The 21,337-nt window shown below is 39.5% G+C and overlaps 1 protein-coding gene and 1 long non-coding RNA gene across 9 annotated transcripts in view; one reads left to right on the plus strand and one right to left on the minus strand.

The window, feature by feature from the left end:
• LOC110256934 lies at positions 4,874-21,335 on the plus strand. The gene is made up of 3 exons (XR_002339017.1): positions 4,874-4,999; positions 17,058-17,152; positions 18,875-21,335. It is a non-coding gene; the product is annotated as an uncharacterized LOC110256934 (long non-coding RNA).
• The window catches only part of ITGB6 (integrin subunit beta 6), a 133,894-nt gene continuing 124,542 nt past the window's right edge, over positions 11,986-21,337 (minus strand). For 7 of the 8 annotated variants that reach the window (XM_021074449.1, XM_021074453.1, XM_021074454.1 and 4 more), the window contains one exon: positions 11,986-14,442. In XM_021074449.1, the coding sequence (XP_020930108.1) occupies positions 14,344-14,442 (99 nt within the window). In that variant the 3' untranslated portion in view covers positions 11,986-14,343. 8 annotated transcript variants of the gene reach the window in all.

Below are 21,337 nucleotides of genomic sequence, written 5' to 3' on the forward strand. Positions count from 1 at the left end.
GCACAGCATGGTGACCCAGTTACATTTACATATATACATTCTTTTTTCTCACATTATGTGTTCCATCATAATTGACCAGACAGAGTTCCCAGTACTACACAGCAGGATCCCATTGCTAATCCATCCCAAAGGCAATATTCTGCATTTATTTACCCCAAGCTCCCAGTCCCTCCCAGTCCTTCCCCTTCCCCCTTGGCAACCACAAGTCTATTCTCCAAGTCCATGATTTTCTTTTCTGTGGAAAGTTTCATATGTGCCATATATTAGATTCCAGATATAAGTGATATCATATGGTATTTGTCTTTCTCTTTCTGACTTACTTCACTCAGTATGAGAGGCTCTATTTCCATCCATGTTGCAGCAAATGGTATTATTCTGTTCTTTTTTATGGCGAGTAGTATTCCATTGTGTATATATACCACATCTTCCTGATCTAATCATCTATCAGTGGACATTTGGGTTGATTCCGTGTCTTGGCTATTGTGAATAGTGCTGCAATGAACATGCGAGTTCATGTGTCTTTTTTAAGTAGTTTTATCTGGATATATGCCCAAGAGTGGGATTGCTGGGTCATATGGTAGTTTTATGTATAATTTTCTAAGGTACCTCCATTTGTTCTCCATAGTGTCTTACATTCCCACCTGCTAGAGGCCAGCTCTGGTGGCCAGGGAGTGTACACTTTCCCAAAGGAGAGGGACGGACGTTGGCTTTTGTAATGGAGACAGCCTCTTTGTCCTTCTTTCAGGGTGCTGGACTGCTCAAATTTTATTAGCATAAGTGGTTGATTATATGGACAGTTTTTCACTACAGATTACATCATAGTGTTAAAAGCACATTGGTTAACTATTAGGCTTTGTTTTTTGATCACATGGTACAGTAACAATACATCACATTTTAAAATCTTCAACTTAACTAAATTTAATGAGTACAATTCAAGGACAAACAGGTGTAGCATATCATGTGGGAAAGAGGAGACCTAGCACAAACTATCTCATGGCCAGCCAATTCCCACAAGCTGAAGAAGTTACAAATACAAAAAATCCCGTCTTTAGACTAGTGTCTATCTTCAAAGTGTCCTTGGCATGGAGACAGTGTGAGAAAATACAAATCGACTTAGCTAGCTACTGTTAAAAGTTTCTAAAGTCAAGGACAAAACTCACAGCCAGGTTTCTTTTGATCAAGAATAATATATGTCTAACTTCTACAAACCTCATTAAAATCCTAACTCTAAAGTTTACTGTATAACTAGTTAGAAGATAAACACTATGTTTAATTAAGTTGGATTTAAACAAGGGAAAGTCCCTTGGAATGAAATTCTTATTATATTATTATTGTAATTTTGTTAAATCACAAATCAGCACAGGAAAATAAGAATAATAAGTAAATAATCAGGAAAGACTGAGGAAAACTGAATAACAAATAAAACAGCAGGAAAGACTAGGTCACCTGAGAAACAATCCATGTTCTCCAGTACAAACATGGAAATTGTTTTCCCAGGAAAGCCCCAGTTCTTCCCCATAAACATCAAAATGAGAGCTGTACCGTTCAGCTCGGCTGGTACCGTTCAGGCAGGCTTTTATTCTGACCAGAATCCCACCTTTGGCATGCACCATTCAGGTGAGCTCCCTTCCTTGGTTAGGAACTTGCCTTCAGGTTTTTATGCCATCAGACAAAGTCCTTTTTTTGAGTCCTTGTATTCCTCGGATCCTTGTACCCACCAACAGTGCAAGAGGGTTCCCTTTTCTCCACACCCCCTCCAGCATTTGTTATTTGTGGACTTATTAATGATGGCCATTTTGACTGGTGTGAGGTGGTATCTCATGGTAGTTTTGATTTGCATTTCTCTAAAAATCAGGGATGCTGAGCATTGTTTCAAGTGCTTGTTGGCCATCTGTATGTCTTCCTTGGAGAAATGTCTATTCAGGGCCTTTGCCCATCTTTCAATTGGGTTGTTGGCTTTTTTGCTTATGAGTTGTATAAGTTGTTTATATATTTTAGAGATTAGGCCCTTGTCTACATCAATTTGCAAGTATTTTCTCCCATTCTGTAAGTTGTCTTTTTGTTTTCTTTTTGGTTTCCTTTGCTATGCAAATCTTGTCAGTTTGATTAGGTCCCATTGGTTTATTTTTGCTCTTATTTCTGTTGCTTTGGGAGACTGACCTGAGAAAACATTTGTAAGATTGATATCAGAGAATGTTTTGCCTATGTTTTCTTCTAGGAGTGTGATGGTGTCTTGTCTTACATTTAAGTCTTTCAGCCATTTTGATTTATTTCGGTGCATGGTGTGAGGGTGTGTTCTAGTTTCATTGATTTCCATAAATCTGTCCAGGTTTCCCAGCAATACTTGCTGAAAAGACTGTCCTTTTCCCATTTTATGTTCTCACCTCCTTTGTCGAAGATTAATTGACCATAGGTGTCTGGGATTATTTCTGGGTTCTCTATTCTGTTCCATTTGTGTGTATGTCTGTGGCTTTGTAATAGTGCCTGAAGTCTGGGAGAGTTATGACTCCTGCTTGTTTTTATTCCTCAGGATTGCTTTGGCAATTCTGGATCTTTTGTGGTTCCATATACATTTTTAGATTTTTTATTCTAGTTCTGTGAAAAATGTCACTTTGGTAGTTCTTGTTTTTCAAATAATTTGATAAGGATTGCATTGACTCTGTAGATTGCTTTGGGTAGTATGGCCATTTTTACAATATTAATTTTTCCAACCAAAGAGCATGGAGTATCTTTCCATTTATTTACATCTTCTTTAATTTCCTTGATTAATGTTTTATAGTTCTTGGCATATAAGTCCTTTACCTCCTTCGTCAGGTGTATTCCCAGGTATTTGATTTTTTGAGGTGTGATTTTAAAAGGTATTGTATTTCTATATTCCTTTTCTAATATTTCATTGTTAGTATACAGAAATGCAACTGATTTCTGAATGTTAATCTTATATCCTGCTACTTTGCTGAATTTGTTTATCAGTTCAAGTAGTTTTTGTGTTGAGTCCTTGGGGTTTTCTATATATAGTATCATGTCATCTGCATACAGTGACAGTTTTACCTTTTCTCTTCCTATTTGGATGCCGTTTATTTCTTTTGTTTGTCTGATTGCTGTGGCTAGGGCTTCCAATACTACTTCAATAACAGTGGTGGGAGTGGGCATCCTTGTCTTGTTACAGATTTTAATGGGAAGGCTTTCAGCTTTTTTCCATTGAGTATTGTATTTGCTGTAGGTTTGTCATAAATGGCTTTGATTATCTTAAGGAATATTCCCTCTATACACATTTTTGTAGCCTATTTTTTTATTCTCTTAATGCTGTCTTTTGAAGAGCAGAAATTTTAGATTCTAGTAAAGTTCCCTTTATCAATTTATTCCTTTATGGATCATGCTTTTTAGATATAGGTATCTTTGCCTAAGCCAAGGTCACAATGATATTCTGTGCTTTCTTCTAAATGCTTTGTATTTTAAGGTTTTACTTTTAGATCTTTTGTCCATTTTGAGTTAATATTTGTGCTGTAAGCTTCACTTGTTTACATGCAAATAAACTACTTAATTATGATATATTTTCTTTTTAAATATTGTTGGATTCAGTTTGCTAACATTTTGTTTAGAAGTTTTTCATCTACATTCATGAGGGATATTGGTCTTTTGTTCTCCTTTCTTATAATGTTTTCTCTGGTTTTGGTATCAGATTAATGCTGGCCTCAAAGATGGATTGGAACATATTCCCTTCTCTTCAATTTTCTGAAAGAGTTTGTGTAGAGTTGGTAAGTATTTTTTCCCCTTAATTGTTTGGTAGAATTCATCTGTGATGCTATCTCAGCCTGATGTTTTCTTTGTGATAAGGTTTTTAATTTTTCTGCTCTGCATATTCAGGTTATCTGTTTTTGTTTTTGTTTTTGTTTTTCCTTGAACAAACTTTGTAGTTCTTGTTTTTCAAAGAATTTTTCCATTTTTATTAAGATTTCAAATTTATCAGCATAAAGTTGTTCATAATAATCCCTTATTTATCCATTTAATATCTGTAGAATCTATGGTGACATCACTGGTCTGATTCCTGATATTGATGATTTGTGTTTTCTGTTTTTCTTTTCCTTGTCAGTCTGGCTAAAAGTTTACCAATTTTATCTATCTTAAAGAAGCTTTTGATGGCATTAATTTTCTGGATTGTTTTTCTGTTTTCTATCTGATTGGTTTTCAGTTTGATCTTTATTATCTCTTTCTTCTGCTTACTTGGGTTTTTTTTTCTCATTTTTCAATTTCTTAAAGTGGAAAGCTGAGGTCATTGATTTGAGAACTCTTCTTTTCTAATATAGGCATTTGTTGCTATAAATTCTCTCCCTAATTACTGCTTTAGTGGCATCCCATGTATTATGATAGATTGTGCTTTCATTCAGTTCAAAACACTAACTTTCATTTTGAGTCCTTTTTTAACCCATGGGTTACTTAGAAGTGTGTTATTCATTTCCAAATTGTTGAGGATTGTCTAGTTATCTTTTGGCAATTGATTTTGGCCTTGGTTCTTCACTTTGTATGACTTTGTATGACTTAAGTCCTTTTAAATTTACTGAGATTCATTTTATGGCCTGGAGGAGTATGGTAAATATCTCTGGGAGATATGCTAAATATCTCGAGTGTGTTTAAAAATGTCATGTCTTCTGCTCTTGTTGGGGAGAGTGTTTCACAAATGCCAGTTAGGTAAGCTGGGACAATGTAGGACTGTACGATCAGGCCACCCAAGATGGCAGTTCTCTTGCTTCTGTTCATCCCCTGCTCAACCGGTTCCTGCCTCACCCACACCCTACTCACCTGACTGACCTTCCCTCTAATCATAGAGCCTAATCAGTAAATGCCTACATATTTGCCTTGGGCCCTAGCTGGTGATTTTTCTAATCTTTAGATCAGAACTGTCTCCACTGATAGCCTATCAAGGGTCAGTGAGAGACTTGTCCCTTTGCTGGTTTTCCTGGTAACTGAGGAACCAACCTGACGTCAATTCCCCTTATAACTGGTAAGTTCCCTCTCCCTCTGCTGCCTTGTCTTGCCCACCATCTGACACACATGGTGGGGTGTCAATCCAGGACCTTGGTTCTGACGTGTAAGGTCCCATCCATTAAATGGTTGATGTCTCTCTTGCTGACTCCAGGCTCCTTCTTCAGTCTTGAGGCTGAGGAAAGCTTGCAGGTCTGCATTGTGCAGCCCCACAAGACTCACCTTGTTTGTTTCCTATCTCTCAGGGATCTTTGCCTTTAATGCCCCATGGTCCACTGTCCTGAAAACCTTTTGTTTCATATGTTTTGCTTGTTTTTGTTGCTGTTATAGGTGGTAAGATAAATATGTTTGGTGTCTGTTACTCCATATTTTTTGGAAGCAGAAATCTCTTTTTTAAGGGATATTTTTTCTCACATCTGCATCTGACCTTCAAACTGGCTTTAGATGAAGAAAAGAAGGAGGCAAGAAATAAAGACTAGCATAAAGAACTCTAGAAATCTGTACTATAACATGTTTTTTCAATGGTTTATGACTCTGGCTTTTTTCAAGGAGTATTCATGTGTGTGTGTGTGTGTGTGTGTGTGTGTGTGTGCGTGCATGTGTGTGTGTGCACGTGTGTGTATGTGTGATTGATATATAGTGCATTTCACACTTGGCTAGAATGAGAAGAATTCAGGACCAAAGAGTAAACTTAAAAAACCAACCAACCAACCAAATCTGAGTATCAAAATTAGATGTAAAATCTTAGAAGCATGTTACTAAAGTGCTGGGCTAAAACACCTATGTTTTATCTAGGGAAAATACTTAGTCATATTATAAATGATTCCAGCATTGGGATATCAGGTTTTTATCCAATTTCACAGAATTGGTATTTGAAAGACAAGAGGCTGCACTAGGCATTCACCCTGAGAAGCCTGAGAGATCCCAAAGGAGATAGGTTAGAGGGGCCCCAGAGAAAGTGAATCAAAAAATGGCTTTCTTGACAGAAGAACCCATTTTGGTCTAAGCCATTTTGTGATCAAAGCCTGGCCACAATGCCTGTCCTTGAACAGGTCTCAGTAATTAATGATCTTAGGGAAGGCAGAAACTAGGGGTCAGCAGAGTTGCCTTCCTGTGCTGGGAGAAAGGTATGCTGTGCTTAAACCAAATCACCCAAGCAGCACTGTGGTTCTTTCTATAACACTCCACTCCCACCAGTGTGATGAAATACCCTGCCTTCTGGATTTTCCTCTGGTCCTTTGCCTTTAATTGTACTCCCTGAGGGGGTTGTGTGACTCACCTAGGTGAGCTACAGAAAATTGACATCTCTTTCCACCACATCTTTATATGTTTTCACATGTGCTTTCTATTCAGGCAAATTCCTGTTTATTAGTAAGAGCAATTACTTTCAAGAAAGGTTAAGCCCAAATCTGAACTAGTCCTGGCTTGTTAGCTTGAGTTTCTTCAAAAATGAAACCTGAGATCTGTCACCTGTGTTTGCTATTTTTCATATACAGTTGTGGCCTTGTTATTTCCATCAGTATTCTTAATTTTGCCTGTAGGTCCTCATGACCTACATCACTCCTCTATGCTCACCACCCCCAGTTTTCCCACTGCCTGCTATTTGTTTTCTGATCTGTCCCTCTGCAGGGACTGCTAGGGAAAGGACTAAGTGAGATCCATTATTGTGAATTTATTCTTGGAACTGAGCAATGGCCTCTAAGGGCGTATGAATGTTAATTTGAAAAATGTTGCTTGAAATTGTTTTCCTTTGTCTACCTCTGGAGCAGATATGTCCCTCCTTGATTGCCAAGGGTCAGCACTTGGTATGTTATGAGTAAAGTCTTTTTAACATTCAGACCGAAAAAAAAAAATCTGTTGGAGTTCCCGTCTTGGCACAGTGGAAAAGAATCTGACAAGGAACCATGATCCCTGGCCTTGCTCAGTGTGTTAAGGATCCAGCATTGCTATGAGCTGTAGTGTAGGTTGCAGACGTGGCTTGGATTTGGTGTTGCTGTGGCTGTGGCGTAGGCTGGTAGCTGTAGCTCCGATTAGACCCCTAGCCCTAGGAAATAGGTGAGAATACATGCTGTCATGATAAACAGAACCAGGATGAGGATAGGATCATCTGTCAGATTGTTATCTCTCCCTTGCGAACTCAGTATATGAAGTTAGACACAATTAAATACTCACATCCGGATACTGTCTATATCTAAGGCTAGGATATTAAGTGGTAACTTTGTGTGCTGAGAAGTTGCTTTACAGCTGCAGCATAAAAATCACAAAGCGTGCCTTCCTGCATCCATCTGAAAATGATTTTAATTATATTCAGGTTTTTGAATGAATCATAGAATTCCATTAAACAAGAATTGGTTATCTCTTAAAATGAATATTAGATTTGAATAAACAAAACAATGATTGATCATGACCAAGAAAGTCTCAGAAGAAAAACTTTGTATTTTTTGAAACATTGTATTTCTATAATAAATTTATATCTCTTATTATACCCAGCATTTTTAACCTTATTTATATTTTTCTTCTCCAATTCCACCTTCTCAGTAAAAGAGCTACCAAAATTTGACACACTTCTTGAAATCAATGACAGACATTTAATATACCAAATTAGGCAAGATACATTTAAAAATCTACTTAATTTAAATTTTCATTGTCCCACTGCAGTGATTATAAAACTAATAATATTCTATAGGGAATATAGTAGAATACAGTCATATATGAAATAAACAAAAGAAACATAGTTTTTATTTTTAAAAAATGTGAAACAAAAGTTTTTAATCAAAGAGGAAAATTATGTTCCTTAACTCACTGAGCGAGGCCAGGGATCAAACCAGCGTCCTCATGGATACTAGTCAGATTCATTTCTGCTGAACCACGACAGGATCTTCTAAAAAGTTTGTTTTTTTTTTTTTTTTTTTTTTTTGGTAAGACATTTCATGAAGGTGACCAGAACTTGAATTTGAGCACTTTAAACAGTGTAGGCTAAGAAAAACTCTTAAAAGAAATTTTAAGCAAATGGTAATCATCATCTTTAATACTTAAAAAATGAATCACAACTTGTATTTCCACTAGCTTGTTTCAAAACCCCTCCCCCTCAAAAAACCCTAAGGGCTTCAGAATTACCCTTGTTAGAGAAGCTTTCATGCCATGATCATTTGCATTTTTGGAGAATTTTGCCATCTCCATCACCCCATCCTCACTTCTGCCTCTCTTTTCGAATGAGTTGGCTACAAAGCGGGGGCATTGGTCCACTTTTCCCTTCAAGTTCTGCCTCTTGTCCAGCAGGCAGGCCCCTATTGGGTACTGGACCCAGGTTTGCTGGTGTTCATGTCTGCAGGGCAGAGACAGTGTGCATTCAGCGAGGACTTGTAGACAGACAACCAAGTCCACCCACTTAGCATAAAACAGCAGCATTCCCAGAAAACACCCCATAGATGCAGAAGTCTTTGCTGCTGAAAGACGTTTTCTCAACATACTAAGACCCTTAGCTTCAAAACATCCTATTCTTCCCCACCAGAACTCATTGTGGTGAATACTACACCTATGTACACAGTGGAGTCCTCTGAGACATCTGACTTAGAGAGCAGCCAGCAGGGTCTAGAAGAAGTGAGCCAGACTCAACCCACATTGACAATCTCACTAATTTGGTTAGAGTCCGATGCCCTGAAAAGGTCTTTACTTTACAGCTAGATTTTATCATAATCCTGCAAGTAAACCTACTTGGTTCAGCCTAAATCCGTTATTATATCTGGGAAAGCAACTCTAAGACATATCCTACCAGGGGCTGATTATTGCTAGCCACGAGCCCTAAAGTTTCCTTGCTTCTCAGCTGTGTGGGCTTGAGTCTGTTACTGTATAGTGAAATTTAACAAAAGGGAGAATTTCTGTTTGTCACATTTTGTTCAATCCTGTTTCCCATTCCCCCTGGATAAGGGATTTTTTTTTCCCATTTAACTTTCCGTAAAATTGGGATGATATAAAATTGTTAGGAATCAACAACATTTAAATAAATTTATTGAGTTCCCATTGTAGCACAGTGGAAAGGAACCTGGCTGTATCCATGAGGATGCAGGTTGGATCCCTGGCCTCGCTAAAGGGGACAGAGATCCGGCGTTGCTGTGAGCTGTGGGTCACAGACGCAGCTTGGATCCCATGGCTATGGTGTAGGCCGGCAACTACAGCTCCGATTCTTTTGACCCCCTAGCCTGGGAAGTTCCATATGCCACAGGTGAGGCCCTAAAAAGAAAAATAAATAAAATAAATAAAATAAATAAATGTGTCGTTTTGAGAGGTTAACACTCTCCTGCATTAAAGAATATTATTGGTGGGATTGCTTTTCTCCTATCTGTCCCTTCAAGAAGTCCTGGAAGGAATGGATGTGGAGAGGAGAAGAGAGCAGATCAGAGGACTCTGGGTTGCCTTGGGAGGATTCACAGGAGTATTTCAGGACATGATGGTTTCTGATGTTGAGGAGTCTTAAAGGGGAAACATGAACCAGATTAAATGCACCACGCAGACTCAGCTGAAATCTCCAGGGAGCTGGTCCTTCTCACTCTCGCCTTAGAGCCCTGCAGGTTGCCTTTGTCAGGGGAACAGCAGGCCCCAAAGGATGATGACATTTAAAATGAACAGCCAGGAAGTTCCCATTGTGGCTCAGTGGTAATGACCCCAACTGTTATCCCTGAGGACGCGGGTTCAATCACTGGCCAAGCTCAGTGGGTTGAGGGTCCAGCATTGGCATGAGCTATAGTGTAGGTCGCAGATGCGGCTCTGATCCCTTGTTGCTGTGGCTGTGGTGTAGGCCGGTAGCTATAGCGCTGACTTGATCCCTAGCCTGGGAACCTCCATATTCCATGGGTGTGTCCCTAAAAAGCAAAATAAAATAAAATAAAATAAAATAAAATAAAATAAAATAAAATAAAATAAAATAAAATAAATAAAATAAAATAATGAACAGCCAACCATTTTCATCCCAATACACTTCATTCTCAGTATCACCCATACATAACTGCTGCCCCAAAGACTTTTTCTTCCTCTTCCCCCAAACTTCCTGCCTCTCTCCAAACCCAGCTGGGTGAGTATTATGTGGCTTTCCCCTCCCCTTAGTGGCTCAGATCAGACCAACTTAGTCTTACATTCTTCTTCTACCATTTCTCTTTCCTCTATTACCCAGGTCCAGTTGCCACTCTGGACTTAGGCATAGGACTTGTGGCCCCTGACCCCTGGGGAGTTAGGTGAAGCTGGATGTCTGCCACCATGAAGACTGTGAGCATTGTGTAGGAGTGACCCCCAGCTTAGCACCTGGGGGACAGGTGGAGCCAAGTGGATCTGGGGTGTGCATAAACTGATCTAGTACCCTCATAGTGTATATTTATGTGTTTATTTTCTTCTCCCCCTCTTGGGAGCCCAAAGACTGGTTAGTATATTCACTGCTGAATCCATAGTTGTATGAAATCTGTCTGGCATATATTAGGTACTCAGAAATACTGATTGAATGAATTTATTGAGCCCCTGCTATATGTAGGGGATTATTACAGGTGCCAGAGGAGATGGGCATGGCCACCATCTTACAGATGGAAAAACTAAGGAGAAAAGTGATTTCTTTTTTTTTTTTTTTTTTTGTCCTTTTGTCTTTTTGTTGTTGTTGTTGTTGCTATCTCTTGGTTCTTGGGCCGCTCCCGCGGCATATGGAGGTTCCCAGGCTAGGGGTTGAATCGGAGCTGTAGCCACCGGCCTACGCCAGAGCCACAGCCACACGGGATCTGAGCCGCGTCTGCAACCTACACCACAGCTCACGGCAACGCCAGATCGTTAACCCACTGAGCAAGGGCAGGGACCGAACCCGCAACCTCATGGTTCCTAGTCGGATTCGTTAACCACTGCGCCACGACGGGAACTCCGAGAAAAGTGATTTCTCAGTGCTATTCGAAAGAGCATTTTCTGGCTTTCCAGACATCTGGCCTTGAGTCTACAAGCATTAGCTTGTTTCTGACTCAGTACTCCTGACTTGACTCCCTCTGTCCATTTGTAAAGAAAGGGATTTTCTGAGAGAAAGGATTTTTTCTAAGCTGACTCCTTTAGTTTTTCTCTGCTTAAGCTTTCCAGTTTGTAAAATGAGCATGGCACCATGGAGACAACCAAATGGATGCCCAGAAAGAGAGCACTACCTGACTGTATCAGTTTCCTGTGGCTGTCATAACAGTACCACACACTGGGTAGCCCGGGTAGAAAAGAAATCTATTTTCTCACAATTCTGGAGGATAGAAGTCCAAGATCAGGGAGTTTCCATTGTGGCTCAGTGGAAATGAACCTGACTAGTATCCATGAGGATGCAGGTAGGTTCGATCCCTGGCCTTGCTCAGTGGGTTAAGAATTCAGCGTTGCTGTGAGCTGTGGTGTAGGTCGGTGGCTGTAGCTCCGATTCAACCCCTAGCCTGGGAACTTCCCTATTCTGTGGGTGTGGCCCTAAAAAGAAAAAAATAAATTAAAAAAAAAAAAGAAATCCAAAATCAAGTTGTTGGCAGGTTCTTCTGAGGCTTTTCTCCTTGGGCTGTAGATGGCTGTCTTCTCCCTGTGTCTTTACATGGTCTTCCCTTTGTGCATGTCTGTGACCTCATCTCTTCTTATAAGGATACCAATCATATTGGGTTAGGGTGACTTCATCTTAACTCAATCACCTCTGTAAATTCCTCATCTCGAAAGACTGTCATATTCTGAGGTACTAGGAAAATCACAATTCAGCCTAAAACACCCGAAAGAACTTGATTTTACAACATGTGGAATAATGTCCAGGCCTGTTTTAAAAAACTCCTGAAGTCAGTATTGTAAACACAGAGCAAATCACAGCCCACGCCCTGCTGTCTCCTGCCTTTGGTGGCTGCCTCTTTCTGCTTTTCTCCTTGGCTCCAGACTGAGACCAGCAAGGTGGTCAGAACAGGTCACACAGGGATCCAGAAATCCAAGAAGAGGCTTTTGTAGCAGATAAATTAAAAAATTGTCATTCATCTCAGGTTCATTGTTTAAATTACCATGTTTATTTATTTCAACACAGAATACAATAAAACAGCTTACAAAAAACCCCATTTTATTTTCATGTAACATAACTCTTCAGTGAACAGAAGTACTACTGTTAATGTTTTGGCCTTTTCAAGGTCCAGCCTTGGGTCAAAACTGTATTCAGAGAAATAGCAGATTCTTTTCTATCTTCCCCAATATACACACAAAGGAAATTTATATAGTCTAAAATTCCATTCCAATAATAATATAAAAATATCCTATGTAGAGGTGAATACCGCTGTGACATCATCGGTATAGCAACTTTCTTGGTGCTCTGGATTTCCCACCCACCCTGGGCCTCAGTCAGGAATGTAGGGGCACCTCAGCAATTCAGGTTTCCAAAGTGATTGTTTTGTAAGTCCTTTCATATAACTATATACTCCCCAAGTGTCGAGTTTACCTGAGTTATTTACAAATGTGAAAAAAAAGTCTCCAAGTGACCAGATGTGTACCGAGCTATCTGATAGAGTTGAAGAGACTTATCACAGAAAACACTGTGCCAGTTCAGTGGATAAACATGAAGCCTCCATTACCTAATAAACTATTCACCTAGTAAAAGGCTTCACATTTCAATTTACTCAAAGGTAATGAACATTGTACAAAAGTTCAAGACCTCACCTCTATTCCAGTAATTTAAGTGCTATTTGCTTAGTCACCACATTTCGAACAAATGGTAGTTAATCACTTAACTAAGAAAGTCTTTCTTGCTTTCACTGACAAGAGTTAGTCTCATGCTGTGGAAAGAAACAATGGCTTGGCACTAGAAGATCTCAATTCTGGATCAGTTCTACCCATTCTCTGAGGCTGAGTTTCCTTAAGAGGATCAAATGAGATGAAAGTGCTTTCTAAAGCAGTGTTAACTTTGGGAAATAATATTCTACAGTGTTCATCTCTTTAGTCAACCTATGGATCCTTAATTACCCACATATATTTTGCAAGTAAAATCTTACTTTTTAAAGTAAGATAGTCACCATGTGCAAATGAAATGTTCAAGTTGGGTTATGCAAATGGGAAATATAGAGTTTAAAAAGCCTACTACTCACGAGCGACTTGATGTGTTTGATTTAAAGCTGTTAAAATTTTATTGTTTAACCCACTCTCCTTTTGTCTTATTGGAGAACATTTTTAATAAACTACCTAACCATTTAAAGTAATGGTTGGGAGTTCCCGTTGTGGCACAGTGGTTAACGAATCCCACTAGAAAGCATGAGGTTGCGGGTTCGGTCCCTGCCCTTGCTCAGTGGGTTAACAATCTGGCGTTGCTGTGAGCGCTGTGAGCTGCGGTGTAGGTTGCAGACGTGGCTCGGATCCCGCGTTGCTGTGGCTGGCTCTAGCGTAGGCTGGTGGCTTCAGCTCCAATTCGACCCCTAGCCTGGGAACCTTCATATGCCGCGGAAGCGGCCCAAGAGATAGCAAAAAGCCAAAAAAAAAAAAAAAAAAAAAAGAAAAGAAAAAAGAAAAAAAAATAAAGTAATGGTTAAAGGAACTAAAACTTTCATATGACATTTATGGCATTAAAATAACTGTGAAACAGTAAAATGGATTGAGAAATAACAGAAGTAATGGTTTGAAAACTCAGGGTCAGGAGGGAGACAGTGTAAAAGTTTATTTTTCAGGTAATTAAACATAATCTAAATGATAGGCTTGTTATTTTTGTTTTTTACTGCTGACTTCCTAATTTATAAATTACTTCTTCATTCGGAAAACAAACAAAATACTTGACTTTTTAGGTATATTCTAATCTGCAGAAATTATTAACACTTAATTTTCATTCTTCCCATGTGGGACATCTTTAGAAGAACTGCATCCTACAGCTGAAGTAAAAGTCAGCATCTCAAGGTTTCATAGATTAAAAAAAAAATTCTTCAAGAAACAGCAGATTTACTAAAAGTTGAGAATTCACTGGCAAGTGTGAGTATACACTGTGAGCATATGGACTTTGTGACTTTGCTGAGACAAAGTCTTTAGGTACCCATATTCCTGCAACAAATGAGATTCTAATTTCAAACATTTTTCAAATGCAAATCAGGCCCCCATGAATCATTTTGATGATTTTTTGAGGCATTAATGCACAGAGTTAGTATTCCTGAAATGATCCCCAAAGTCACCCCTTTGCTAAGGATATTTCTCTTCTTGATTATTTTGAACCTGCCAACATCATCTCTAACCTTCACACAGAGAATGGCTGATCTCCAAATGACCTATTATTATCTTAAACCAACCTCATTTTAAAACAACAAAGGAAGAAAAATTAAATAGTGCATTAACATTTCATATCAGCAAAACAGACTTTTTTCCGTGAGTAAAGCAGTTCTATCCATCCATGGAAAGGTCCACCTTTTGTTTTTCCCTGTGTTTGTAGGTTACATTTTTAAAGGTGCTGGTAGAGCCTCTGTACAGTGGATTGGTTCCCTAAAAAAAAAAAAAAGTTCAAATGAAAGTATGTACATTTTATTATGACACAGTTTTAAATATATCTAAATAATTTCATTGTCCACTACAGATTGGAAGAAGAAGCTCAGGCTCAACCTTGGAAGCCATTTGAATAATTTTGACTAGTTTGCTCTACCATACTTTTAGCATTTAAAAATGTACACATCTCTATTTTATTTTTTATTTTATTTTATTTTTTGCCTTTTCTAGGGCCGCTCCCACGGCATATGGAGGTTCCCAGGCTAGGGGTCTAATCAGAGCTGTAGCCACTGGCCTACACCACAGCCACAGCAATGTGGGATCCCAGCCGAATCTGCAACCTACACCACAGCTCACAGCAATGCCAGATCCTTAACCCACTGAGCAAGGCCAGGGATCAAACCCACAACCTCATGGCTCTTAGTCGGATTCGTTAACCACTGAGCCACGATGGGAACTCCCTTTATTTTATTTTTAATATATCTAAACAATTTCATTGTACATTACAGATTGGAAGAAGATGCTCAGGCTCAACCTTGGAAGCCATTTGAATAATTTTGATTAGTTTGATATACCATACTTTTAGCATTTAAATATGTACACATCTTTATTTTTTATTTTGCATCTTTATTTTATTTATTATTATCACATGTGTATCACCTAAAAAAATCTTAAAACCTTTTTGGAAATGCACTAAATCATGGCTAGAAAAAAAGACTTTGGCTGTTTTGTTCACTGCTGTTTTACCAGAGCTGAAAACAGTTCACCTTAGCCCACAGTAGGCACTTAGAATTTATTGAATGAATAGAATGAACCAAGAGGTGACTCAAAAGTGAAATGTAAAGCAAAAAAGTGAAAAAATGGAAAAAGTGGACTGGTAGAAGCATACAATGACATAATATCTGCCTTTAAGAAATGTGTTGCTGGACAGAGGCTTCAAAGAAACAAAAAATAATAATCTTGCTAAAATGAGTTCAAAATACAAAAAGAGTAACAACTAGCTGCTTGGGAGAAGCAGGGAAAGATCACAAGGACAGCAAACACCTGCTCTAGAGATGAAAAGAATTAGGTGGCTTTTGCTTACGAAAGAATAACTATGTGAAGCAGAATCACAAGAGACTGGTGTGTGGGTCATTGGGCTCATGAAGGAGGGCAGATCAGGCAAGATGGCTTTGCCCTTGGGGCATTAGAAAGGTTGTGTGTCAAGGCCTGAATAATCCAATTGTGCTGTTTGGGCTGTAGTGTGTTTCCAGGTAAGGTCATCAGGACCAGAGGGACTGAAACTCTCTAAATGTTTAAAGAAATGCCAAGCCTGGTCCTCCCGTTTCTCTCCTTCGGTTTCATTGTTCCAGGCAGGCATGAGATGCCTGGGTAAGGTACAGACTCTTCCTTCCCACTTTCAAAGGTTGACCACACAGGCTTTGGCATCAGATAGCCTAGGTTCCAATTCAGTGCCAGCACGTAATCTTACTGAAGCAATTCTGAGCCTTGGTGCCCCCATCCACAGAGGGTTACCAAAGCGCTGACCTGGTCTGGGAGATAATGTACTTCAGCAGATGCCTGGCACATAGTAAGTGCTCAATAAATGCTGTCTCATCTTATGAGTACTTATTTATAACTCTTCTTCACATTTGGAATTTCCTTTTCTTAAAGATCCTAGAGATAGTGCTAAAGATGTCCCCGCTCCCAGGGTTTTGGGATTCTTAACATTTCCAAGCCCATTTTGGAGTATGTAGGGAGACTGGGTACCAACTCTGATCCTCCAAATGAGTAAACCTTATCCTTTGGTCTTCTATCCCATACATTACAGAGATGGTAGCAATCTCTCGGCATAGATTTAAAAACACATAATTATAATTGCTTTCTCAATATAATTCTCTCAGCTCTCAGAACTTAAGAAAACTGAAAACTGGAGTGCCTGTTGTGGCTCAGCGGATTAAGAATCCAACTAGGGAGTTCCCGTCGTGGCGCAGTGGTTAACGAATCCGACTAGGAACCATGAGGTTGCGGGTTCGGTCCCTGCCCTTGCTCAGTGGGTTAACGATCCGGCATTGCCGTGAGCTGTGGTGTAGGTTGCAGACGCGGCTCGGATCCCGCGTTGCTGTGGCTCTGGTGTAGGCCGGTGGCTACAGCTCCGATTCAACCCCTAGCCTGGGAACCTCCATATGCCGTGGGAGCGGCCCAAGAAATAGCAACAACAACAACAACAACAACAAAAAGACAAAAAAAAAATTAAAAAAAAAAAAAAGAATCCAACTAGTATCCATGAGGATGCGGGTTTGATCTCCGGCCTCGCTTAGTGGATTAAGAATTCAGTGTTGCCACAAGCCGTGGCATAGGTAGCAGATGTGGGTGGATCTGGCATTGCTGTGGCTGTGGCATAGGTTGGCAGCTGCAGCTCTGATTCGACCCCTTAGCCCAGGAACTTCCACCTGCCACTAGTGCAGCCCTAAAAAGAAAAAGGAAAATCTGAAAACCATTCCCTGGCCTCTTCCACTGTTGCCCTTGGATTCACTATATGGTCTTCACCATGAGGAGGAATCACACCTGTACCTGTTCTATGTTGCCCTGACCTCTGACAAACATATTACCTTTGTCTGTGTTTCTTTGGAAAGAGACGCTATCTCAGTAATGAGGGTAAATAGAGAAGAGGTTCCTTGGTGGTGGATGACAGTGAAGACCAAGTCACCATATTGCTTCTACTCCTGAGGTCAGTGGCCTGGATAATTATGAGGGCCCTCCAGTCCTCATTTAGTCCTATCATCCATAAGAATTTGAGATTTGGAGCACGTAGCATTGACTGATGTGATGTCTCACTTGCAAACAAAAATCATGTGTGGAATTCTATTAAGTTTAAGTTAGTTATAGAAAAATAAGGGACTCAACTGAAGAGGAAATGTAGAAAAAAATAAGATGTGCAGGTTGGGAATGATGGATGGGGTACGGTCCTGGAGCAATGGGGGACACTTAGGGGATGGAAAAGACACTCTGGAAGAGTAAACATGCTGTGAGCAGGGCTAGGGTAGGTCTTTGTAGGACTAGGAACTCCTGGGGGCCCACATCACATCCAACATCCCATATTCCGCACTAAGAATCATTTATATGCCCTATAAAGGAGGTGACTCGAGTCGCAATTGACTGAACACACAATACTATTTTGCAGACATTTAGTTGAATGTTTAATCTTGATTATGCAGTTTTCATTCTGTGTTTTTGAAACAATTTCACTTATTCAGGTCTACCATATTTTTCGGGGGTCAGGAGGGAGTCTCTTGCAAAGCTAACTATGGGGCCTGGGCATGCTAATAGGGAATGATGGATGAAGCCGACCCCGCCAGAGTAGGAGGGCAAGGCGGAAGCTTAAAAGTGGAGAAAGAGCATGTATATACTTCTGGGGGCAGTGGTGTCTCCTGTCTTGAGCTGATGATCAGAAGTGGGGAGAAAGAGTTTAAAACAAGATTTTGCTGCAGAGGAAATTGTGGCAATGTCCAGCACTGCCTCCTCTAGTGGCTGCAGATGGCAACCACCCTACATAGATTTCCAGCTGAGACACAGGCTTGGGTCTGGCTGCATTTCAGGTGGGTCTGCACTCCCGCACTGTTTAGACAAGGTCAGACATCCCCCAACCATCCGGGGTGGCCAGGCTGATTCCTCCAGGAGTCTAGGGGTGCTAATTTAGGCTGTGGATTTTCCAAATGCAACGGCACATTTTCAGAGCTTGAAAAAGTGGTCCTAAGAAAGCTCTCTGTAATGACCCACAGCTCCCTTAATGACTGCCTAACTGCCAGACGAAGACCTGATTTGCTTAGCCTGGTACAAAATCAATCCATGACTGCAACAAATGTCAGACTGAACAGTTTTTGGCCTCTAGTTAATGACTTGTCATCCTAGAAAAAAATTCACATCAAAAATGAAATTTAAATATCTTCACTTTGTGTTTTCATAAAGAATATGGATGGGGGGCTTATTTCTAAAGGTGTAATAAAAGGTAACCTTTCCTTATGGCTGCACTGAAATGTTTCAGGAGGCAAGAACAAAGCTCTTTGTCATCCTGAACTCTGTCACCTTTAATACTAATGGGGGCCTATGGGTCAGAAAATCGAAGTTCTGTCCCTTGAGATCCCCTGGGTTTTAAAACCCAAATTCAGTTCTTCAAGAAGTAATAGATTTCAGATAAAAGCAAAATCAAACTGAGGATCCCAGAATGGAGGCACTGAGCATCATTTTTTTTTCCCCCAATAGGAAATATTAGTGAAGTTTGAATTGAATTATTTGAATTAACCTATTTTGCATCCAAGTGAATAATTATTACCCAGTTATTATCTAGTCAAGAACATCAAACATTTGTTATTCAAAGAAACTCATTTTAACAGGGAATACTATTTTTCATTTATGTTTTATCTGTTTAATGCATATTTTTGTTCCATTCTAGATGAAGAGACAGCAAAAATTCAGCATTTGAATTTCAGTCATGCTCTACATCCTGAGGGAAAAACAATTCATGTTTTGGGGAAATTAGCTGTTAATTAAAATGTTATTTTAAAGATATTAATCATTTGTGAGTATTCATGCCTTTGTAGGAGAACATTAAAATGTGCTGGTTAGTAGATACACATCACATAATTGCCCAAGTGCTTGTTTGTGGAACACCTGCTTATATTTCTAGGAGGGTCAAGGCTGTGCTTGGAAGAAGAGGCTGCAATTAGGATTTCTGCTCTATCATGAACCAAGAGTCTGGGGAATCTCTTGATCTCCCTGAACCCCAGTTTTCTTATGTTCAAAATGGTAATATTAAGACTACTTCACAGGGCTGGTGGTCATTCAACTAACTGCTGCTATTGTGTTTTGTGCCAATTTAACCACATTCTTTTGCCTTCTGACCATAGCCAGGCATTTTCTTGACAGTTGGTGAGAGTTAAAAACAATATCTATGACCAGGAGATCAGGTGAAGTAATTGTTTCAATACTTTGGCCTCGTAGAACTAGGTTCTAATTCACTAAACTAACCCATCAGCTGCCATTTTATCTCATTAGTGATGGATAAAATATATTCTCACTGCAAATCCTAAATTATATTCCTGAGAGATTTTGGTTAATTAGGAAAAATCCATATATACACAAAGGAAGAGGAAAGCTGGGTAATGAACCTCTAGACCTATCACCCGAATTCAGCAGTTATCAAGATTTTGCCACACTTGCTTCAAATCTCTCTCTCTCCTTTGATCTCTCTCTTTCTTGGCTGAATTATTTAAAAGCAAACCCAGTCTTCACTTCCTTTCACTTCAAACTATAATTATTTTCTAGCGAAGCCTTATGCCATTACCATACCTAATTGAATTAATCATAATTCTTTGCTATCATTCAAATACCCAGTCTATATTAACTTTTTTTCTATTGTCAAATATATATATGTATATATTATCCTGCTGTCAAAAAAATATATATATGTATTTACAGTTAGGGTGTTCAAATCAGGATCCAAATGAGATCTATACATGGCATTTTTAATGGGAAGATAAAGTAGATAAAAATTTCTACTGTCTATTATCCTGCACCATATATTATAGTTATTTTGAAGTAACTTCATGACATATGAACAACCCTTATCAATTAAGTTTATCCAAAAGAGAAAATTCCATTTGCTTTAAGTATTGAAAATATCATTATAGACTTAGAGAAAAAAAGTGTTAACAACAGTTTTTTGGGGGCGATGAACCCAAAGGTGCATTGTGTTTGCCTGTATTTTCTCCAGTGATATCACTGTTTTTAGAATCAGCAATGTAAGATAATTGCTATTAGATAGCTGGACACACCATTAGAGAGAGAGAGAGAGATGAAATTAAAACCATGAAATTTTTCTATGGGCCTCTAGAAATGCAATTATCTCTCCTGTGGAAAAGAAACACAGAAAATTGGAGTCCTATTTTGTGTTTGCCTACTGTGAAGAGGAGACACATAAATTGTATCTATTGAATACATGTATTTAAAAGTTGATACTTTGTGGGGTTTGGGGGGTAGCTATTTAAAATTTATGTTATTCAGAAAAACTAACTAGATGGGATTTCAAAAGTCTTCTCAGCTTTGCTTTGTAACCTATTATGACTAATGAGTATATCCATGGAAATTGGCGTGAATTGTCATACTATTCATGAACAGCATTGTATTGGCTCTAGCAACTGATATATGGAAATGTTCAGATACAGCACCTATGCTTTACCAGATGGGGCCTGCGGGAGCCTCCTGGTGGTGAGGAATAAAATAGATTTCTGGAGATCCTGTTGTGGCTCAGTGGGATACAAAGCCAACTAGTATCCATTAGGATGTGGGTTCAATCCCTGGCCTTGCTCAGTGGGTTAAGGGTCTGGTGTTGCCATAAGCTGTGGTGTAGGTTGCAGTTGCAGATTGACCCTTAGCCTGGGAACCTCCATCTGCCGAGAGCTATGTAAGGAATTTCCAGAGATTCTTCAGAGTAGGGGAAATCCTCACCACATTGAGAGACAAATGGGTGCTATGAGGGCCATCTGGGTTTCCAATAATGGGCAGAGGTTTCTTTGTCCCCAAAACAGAACAGAAATTAGTGCCTGGGGATGTGGTGAGAGTAGAGAAAGTACATGGCATTTTAACTCTTCCCTTTTTTTTTTTTTTTTTTTTTTTAAATGACTACACCCAGTGTATATGGAAGTTCCCAGGCCAGGAATTGAATCCACACCATATGCTTTAACCCACTGCACTGGACTTGGGATCAAACCCTCACCTCTGCAGCGACCAGAGTCACTGCAGTCCGATGCTTAGTTTACTATGCTCCGGTGGGAACTCCTTAACTCTTTCTTAAAGCATTAGAAAAGCTGACACTCAATCTCTTCCACAGGCCAAAGAGTAGCCTTGAGGTGTGAAC

This window comes from Sus scrofa, chromosome 15 (genome assembly GCF_000003025.6).
Source record: "Sus scrofa isolate TJ Tabasco breed Duroc chromosome 15, Sscrofa11.1, whole genome shotgun sequence".
NCBI lineage: Eukaryota > Metazoa > Chordata > Mammalia > Artiodactyla > Suidae > Sus > Sus scrofa.